Consider the following 8,316-nt stretch of genomic DNA (forward strand, 5'->3'; position numbering starts at 1 on the left):
GAATGCCCAAACTTGCAGATAATACCCATTTGACCTAGCTTGGATATATTGATGATTAGAACTCAACTAGAGAAAGATAAAGAAAACACCAACAGAGAGAGAAGGGGTCTGCAAATCAAGGACAAAACCTATCTCCTCAGTGCACAGGGTTGATAGGGACATACAACTTAGACATTGGCTACCTAAAATGGGGGGAGGGGAGTAATAAAGGCATGGAGTGTCTGGCTTACAAGTTTTCAAGAGGGAGTATAGTTTCAGAGCAAGCAGGGGACGGTAGAATCCCCAGTTTTTATCTTGTCTAGATAGATCTGGTGAAAGGAAATGGGGATAGGATTCTTTTGATTCAATAATGAGTAATTGTTATCATAATAAATTGCAACTGTCACAAGTGTAAAGATATAAATTGTGTGACAAAAAGTGGGGAGTAGTTATTCTTACATTTCAGGAACAAAGGACCCTAGGACCAGCAAGAGGAAGAAAATCAGCAGAACATAGGATGCTAACAAGAGAAGCAGCACTCTGCCATGTAGACTATAGACTATCACTCAATTCACAATAAAAGCTTTTTTTTAAAAAAAGACAAAATGGAATGCAAAAAAAAAAAAATGTATTTGGAATATTGGATTTCTTCATGTAGAACAACAAATCAAGACTCATGTCTCACAACATACACAACCCCAAATGAATTGAGGGCCTAAATATGTAAACTAAAATCAGAATATATTTTTAGAAGGAAAGATAGGGTTGAGACTGTGAGATCTAACTTTTAGCAATAGGCCATGAAAAAGGCAATGCATAAAAATGAAAAACTCATAGATGTGACCTCACAAGAATGAAATTCATTTTACAAAAGGACTTTATCAAAATAGTGAAATAAAAGAATACAAAATGAGATAAAATATATTGGACCCATATATCTGATAGTAGTGAAATATATAAAATATTTATACAACAAAACAACAAAAGTCAAGCAACCCAAATGAAAAAAAAAAAAAATGGCCAAAGACATTTAATCAACATGGATATTAAAAAAGCTAGAAGGCAAATGAAAAATATTCAATTCCATTAGCTCTTGATACATACAATAAAGTCAGTTCTGACTTATAAGGACCTTGCATAGGGTTTCTGAGGAGCAACTAGTGGGTCTGAACCACCAACTTTGTAGCTAGCTGTTTAGTTCTTATCACACAGTGTGGCACCAGGATTCCTCTTTAATTATTGTAATTGTTAAGTGCTGTCAAGTTGATTGTGATTCATAGCAACCCTGGATAGGGTTTCAAAACAAAATAATAGTGAAATAACATTTCACCTCAAGTGAAGACTTAAAATATTTACTGATGAAGATCAAAGAGCACAGTCTTTGGTATGGATTGCATCTCAATGTAAAGAAAACAAAAATCTTCACTACTGGACCAATAAACAACATTCTTATCAATGGAGAAAAGATTGAAGTTGTCAAGGACTTCATTCTTCTTGGATCAATTATCAACACTCAGGAAAGCAGCAGTCAAGAGATAAAATGGCGTATTGCATTAAGCAAATCTTCTGCACAAGACCTTTTTAAAGTGTTGAAGAGCAAAGATGTCAGCTTGAAGACTAAGGTGTGCCTGAACCAAGCCATGGTATTTTCAATAACCTCAAATGCATGTGAAAGCTGGACAGTGAATAAGGAAGACCGTAGAAAAATTGATGGTTTTGAGTTATGGTGTTGGAGGAGAATATTGAAAGTGCCATGGGTTGCCAAAAGAACAAACAAATCTGTATTGGAAGAAATGAAGCCAGAGTGCTCCTTGGAAGTCCAGATGGCCAAATTTAGTCGCTCATACTTAGGACATATTGTCAGGAGGGACCCGTCACTGGAGAAGGATATCATGTTTGGTAAGGTGGAGGGTCAGAGAAAAAAGGAAGACTCCCAGCAAGATGGATTGGCAAAGTGGCAGCATCAATAGGCTCAAGCGTGACAACGATAGTGAGGTTGACCCGGGATAGGGCAATGTTTCATTCTGCTGTGCATAAGATCACTATGAGTCCGTACAAACTCGATGGCTCTTAACAACAACAACAATGAAAAAGCAAAGAAAACAACAGGTGTTGACAAGGTTGTGGAGTAATCAGAACACTCATCCACTGCTGCTGTGTATAGACAATGCTGCAGCCACTGTGGAAAAGAGTTCCTTGATGCCACAAAAAGTTGAATATAGAACTACTATGTTTGTTGTTGAGTGCTGTCAAACTCATAGCAATTTTGTATAGTGTTTCAGAGAAGTGGCTGGTGAGTTTGAACCACCAACCTGGTCATTCACACTAACCTTACAGTCCAGTGATTATCCTACAGCACCACACCAGGACTCCTAGAACTGCAATATAATACAGCAAATTTACTCTTAGATATATATCAAAGGAACTTGAATGACACAAACTTACAAATGTACAGCAATGACCATTACAGCAGTAGTCCCCCATTATCAAAAAATACAAACAACCAAAATGTTTATAAACAAATAAATTGATATGTTGTATGTACATACAATGGAGGATTACTCCACCATAGGAAAATGAAGTACTAAAGCATGCCACAGCATAGATGAAAACTTGCAAGCCGTAAACTGAGCAAAGCCAGTCATAAAAGGACAAATATATAGAAACAAAAAATTATTGATGGTATCAAGTGTGGTAAGGAAAGGGAAAGTTGGAGTTTTTATGTATGGACAAGACAGTTTAAGTTAATGGTGGTAGAAATATTTGGAAAACAGTAGCAAAAATGGTTGCAAATCTTGATTAATACAATCATTGATACATACCTGTATAAATTGTTCAAAAGTTATTTGTTTTGCTTTACATACATCTACCAGAATTGGGGGGCAGGGTGGGGAAATCAGTGAAAGAAAAAAGAGAACAAATATCAGAAAAATGAGTGTTTCTCAATGCATAAATTAACAGAGTAGAATAAAAGGACTATTACATTTTCCAAATAAGCGTGTACACTGTGCATCCAAACTTCGGCACTGTCCATCATAGCAATAAGCAGTGTAATTCAAGCAAGGTTCTAAGTTAGCAGATTTAATATCAGGAACACAAAATTCAGATGTCCCATTACAGTATTCAGTAAAATCACATGGATCTTGGCTTTTCCTACATACATGTCCATGGTCATGTAGCTGTGAGTAAAAGAAAACAGAAAAAATAAATAAATAAATAAAACAAAACTATATATATATATAAATAGCTAAACCAAAATTTAAGGGGCTATGGTAGCGTAGTGGTTACGATTTGGGCTGCTATTCTCATGGTCAGCAGTTCGAAACTACCAGCTGTTCCACAGGAGATAGAAGAGGCTTTCTGCTCCCGTAAAGATTTACAGCCTCGGAAACCCTGTACAGGTTCGCTATGAGTCGGAACCGACTCTATGACACTTAACGACAGCAACAAACCAAAATTCAAGAAAACAAAATAGAGACATTGCATTTGTATATACTATGTCCACCACTATTGCAGTTTTAATTATTTAAAATTAACTAATGGATTTATTTAAAAGCTTTTGTGAAAGACGACACTACTCATCTTTCCGTTTGTTGCTTTCATGTTACTATGATGCTGGGATCTATGCCACCCATTTTTTAAATACCAGCAGGGTCACCATGTGGACAAATTTCAGTGGAGCTTCTAGAATAAGACACGAAGGAAGAAGGATAATAGGGTAACATCTGAAGAAAGTTTAAGTCACTGAACATCTAAGTAACAGCAGCAGAATATTCTCAGACATAGTGCTGGAAGATAACCCCTCTAGTTGGAAAGCATTCAAAATGTGACTGAGGTAGAGCTACCTACTAAAAGTAGGATTGACCATAATGATGTGAATGGAGCAAAGCTTTCAGGAACTTCATTTGCAGTTGGTCAAAAATCAAAATAAGAAAATTATCTGTAAGTATTCATTAATAATCAGAATGTGGAATGTATACATTATGGACCTAGGAAAACTGAAAGTTGTCAAAAATGAAAAGAACACATAAAAATTATCTTAGCCACTAGTGAGATGAAGTGGAAACTATTTGCCATTTTGAATCAGGCAATTACATGGTTTACTATTCCAGTAATGTCAAATTGAAGTGGAATGGCATTGCATTCATTGTCAAAGAGAATACTTCAAGCTCTATCTTGAAGAACAGTGCTATCAACAATGTGATAATATCCAAAGACCTACAAGTTAATGCCACTATTATTCAAATTTACTCATCAAATACTAAAGCCAGTGATGATAAAATTGAAGAATTCTACCAACCTGTTCAGCCTGAAATTGACCAAACATGCAAACAAAATGCATTTATAATTCCTGGTGATTGGAATGTGAAAATTGGAATAAAAAGTAAAAATATTACCTTAGTGATAGAAATGATGCTGGAAAACACACAATAGAATTTGGCAATACCAATGATTTATTTAAAGCAAATAACATTTTTAAATGGCATAATAGGTGATTATAATGTGATCCCTTCCAAAAAAGTTGGTCATGGTAACTGGGTACTGTCTAGTTCTTCTGGTCTCAGAGTCAAGGAGACTGATGCGCATATGTCCCATAATCCATTGGTTCCAAGCCTTTTCAGTTCTTATCATTCCCAGTAAAAGTAGGCGAAAATGTGGAACAAAACTCAAAATTATTAAAAACAAAAACAAAAAAACCAGACTGGATATACTAGCCATAAAGAGACTGGAAAAACCTGCCTAGGGCCATCAACCACCTTTAAGGTCTAAGGTCTGGAAAGGAATCCAACCTCATGGCTGAATTTTCAGTCAAGCAGTAAGTAGACAGGGCAATAACAACATTAGTAAGGTATGCTCACCATGGAATGGTCAATCATTCAAAATCAAAAGGGCAGAATTTTTCTAAGGATAAATTTGAGAAGAGAGGGGAAGGTAGGTAGAAGGCAGACAGAAACCACAGGGAGAAGCAAGACAACTGTTGTTTTATGGAGGGGATTGTAATCATTGTGATGAAACAAAATGTTGTGATTTGTTAAATGTAAAACTGATGATTCTGTCTGTAACCCTTCACTCAATTCACAATAAAAGTTTTGTTTTGTTTAAAAAAGGATGACTATACACACGGACCTCACCAGATGCAACACACAGGAATTAAGTTTGATGGCATCTGTACCAGTAGATGGTGGAGAAGCTCATTATCATTAGCCAAAACTAGGCCAGGGCAGACTTCAGAACAGACCAATTGCTCATTTGCAAGTTTAGGTTGAAGCTGAACAAAATTAAAAGTTCACGAGAGACACATTATGGCCTTGAATATATCCCACCTCAATGTAGAGACCATTTAGATTATAGATTTGATGTTGTAGACACTAATGACCAAAGACCAGAAGAATTGTAGGATGACATTAAGAACATCATACAGTGAAAATAAAAGGTCATTGAAAAGACAACAAAGAAAGAAAAGAAAAAAACGTATGTCAGAAGAGATTCTAAAACTAGTTTTTGAGCAAAGAGATACTAAGGTAGCTAGAAGAAATAAGAAAATAAAAGATCTGAACAGAAAATTACAAAGGACCGCTCAAGAAGACAAAATAAAGTTTTATGATTAAAAGTTCAAGTAGAAGAACATGCTCAGCATTTCTCAAGCTGAAAGAACTGAAGAAAAATTTCAATCCTCAATTTTTATTTCAAGCAATATCAAAGAATTCTATTGGCCAAATGGGTAGCATGGTGACTTCATGCAATTAGCACAGGACTGAGAACAACAAGGTCGGCAGTTCAAGCTCATCAGCTTCTCCACAGGGGAAAGATGAGGCTTTGGGCTCCTACAAAGATTTAAAGTCTCAGAAATCTTATACAGGATTGCTATGATTCAGAACTGATTCAATGGTACTTAACAACAACAAAAGGCAAAATACTGAATGATGCAGAAAGCATCAAGAGAAGATGGAAAGAGCACACACACAGTCATTCTACCAAAAAAGTAATGGTTGATATTTAATGATTTCAAGAAGTGCATATGATCAAAAACTGTTAGTACTGAAGGAAGATGTCCAAACTGCACTGAAGATATTGGCAAAAAGCAAAAGACTTCAACAAATAGGCAGAACACAAATAAAAGTCTTTCAATAAACTGATGCATCACTAGAGGCCCCCACTCGCTTACGCAAAAAAAAAAAAAAAAAAAGGAAGACACCTACCTGGCCAATTGACTGAAAAAGATCAATATTTGTGCCCATTACAAAGACAGGTGAACCAAATGGAATGTAGAAATCATTGAACATCATTGTATCATTCAAGTAAAAATTTTCTGAGGACAATCCATAAATGGTGCAACAGTATATAGACAGGGAGCTACCAGAAATTTAAGAAGAGGATGTGGGATTAAGGATATCATTGCTGATGTCACATAAATCTTGGCTGAAAGCAGAGAATACAAGAAAGATGTTTCTTTGTGCTTTATTGACTATACAAAAACTTTCAACTTTGTGGTTGCAAAGAATGGATATTCTGGCACACTTAATTGTGTTCATTAGGAAACTGTACATAGTCCAAAAGACAGTAGTTAGAAGAGAACAAGGAGATACTGTATGGTTTAAAATCAGGAAAGGTGTACAAGAAGGTTGTATATTTTCATCATGCATATTCAATCTATATACTACGCAATAATCCAAGAAGCTGGATTATATGAAGAAGAATATGTCATCAGCATTGGAGGAAGACTCAGTAACCACCTGAGATATGGAAATGATACAAACTTTCTTGCTGGAAGTAAAGAGGACTTAATATACTTATTGATGAAGATCAAAGGCCACAGTTTTCAGTATGGATTTCACCTGATTAAAGAAAAGTCCCTGTCACTGGTAAATGAACTGTTTGGCAAAGCTTTATTATTTCAACCTACAGGTGTGAAGACAAAGGCCAAAATGATAGATCTTGAGCAAGGAAAAGCAACAACGTCTACAGCTAAGAGTAGAAACTCTAAACTAACGTCTACATTTATGCACTTTAAAGCAATATAACCGTTGACTTTGTTTACAAGCCCCTAAAACATAAAAATGCCATGCCACAAAGCAAATGAGAGTTTAGTCACATAGAGAAAAAAATTATCTGACAATCAATAATAACTAACTAATCAGCATTTATGTTTGTCATTGACTCTTAAAAGTACCAAAATGAAAACTGGGATGATAAAAGGAAGAATACCCACAAGAAAAATGTTTCCAAATTCTCCTCTCAGATGTGGCTAAAAAGAAAATTTGAATGGGAGCATTTCCAAAGGAAATCAAAGACTCAATGCACATTAAGTAAGTCCCTACCAAAGCTGAACTTTAGTTAATATATGCTACACCTTATTGCCACCACTCAAGTTGTTATACTGTGGTGGTTTGCATATTGTTATGATACTAGAAGCTATGCCATCAGATTTCAAATACCAGGATAGATGCCGATGGTGGACAGGCTTCAGCAGAAATAAGTCAGATGTGGAAGGAAGGCAATTTATTTATTAAAAAGGAAAAAAGAAGAGAAAGTCCAGTTAAAGCCTTATAAATAGAAGTGGAACATTGTCTAATAGAACGATAGAGGATGAGCCCCTAAGGTTGGAAGGCACTCAAGATACTAGTGGGGAAGAGCTGCTTCCTCCAGTAGAGTGAACCTTAATGATGTGAATGGATTAAAGCTTTGGAGGCATTAATATGCTGATGTTGTATGACACAAAATGAGAAGAAAAATATTCAAACATCCATTAATGTTTAGAACATAGAACGGACTAAGTACGGATTTAGGAACTTGGAAGTAATTAAAAATGAAATACAAAGCTTGAAGATAGACATCCAAGAAATTAGCAAGCTGATTTGGACTGCCAGTGGCCATCTTGAATCAGACAATCACATGATATATTGTGCTGGAATAGGTAAATTGAAGAGTCACGCACATTGTCAAAAAGAACATTTCAAAATCTATCCTACAGTACAATAGGGTCAGTGATAGGATAATATCCATATGCCTAAAATAAGACCAAATAATATGATTATTTTATTCAAATTTACATGCCAACCATTAACATCAAAGATAAAGAATTGAAGACATTTTACCAACTTTTGGAGTCTGAAATTATTCAAACACTCAATGAAGATGCATTAATAGTTACTGGTGATTAGACTGCAGAAACTGGAAACAAAGTATCAATGTTGTTGTTGTCAGGTGCCATCGATTCGGAACCGACTCATAGTGACCCCATGCACAGCAGAATGAAACAATGTCTGATCCTGGGCCAACCTCACTACGGCCGCCACACTTGACACCATCAATGATGTCACCTGGCTGATCCATCTC

The 8,316-nt window shown here is 35.8% G+C and overlaps 1 protein-coding gene across 1 annotated transcript in view; it reads right to left on the reverse strand.

Moving 5' to 3' along the window:
- LOC102833226 (disintegrin and metalloproteinase domain-containing protein 18-like) overlaps nt 1-8,316 on the reverse strand; it is a gene marked incomplete at its 5' end in the record, with an annotated part of 250,534 nt that overhangs the window by 129,104 nt on the left and 113,114 nt on the right. Inside the window, one exon of the mRNA XM_006859992.1 lies at nt 2,963-3,158. Coding sequence (XP_006860054.1) covers nt 2,963-3,158 — 196 coding nt within the window. The remainder of the gene's footprint in view (nt 1-2,962; nt 3,159-8,316) is intronic.

Source organism: Chrysochloris asiatica, unplaced genomic scaffold (genome assembly GCF_000296735.1).
Source record: "Chrysochloris asiatica unplaced genomic scaffold, ChrAsi1.0 scaffold00035, whole genome shotgun sequence".
Classification (NCBI taxonomy): domain Eukaryota; kingdom Metazoa; phylum Chordata; class Mammalia; order Afrosoricida; family Chrysochloridae; genus Chrysochloris; species Chrysochloris asiatica.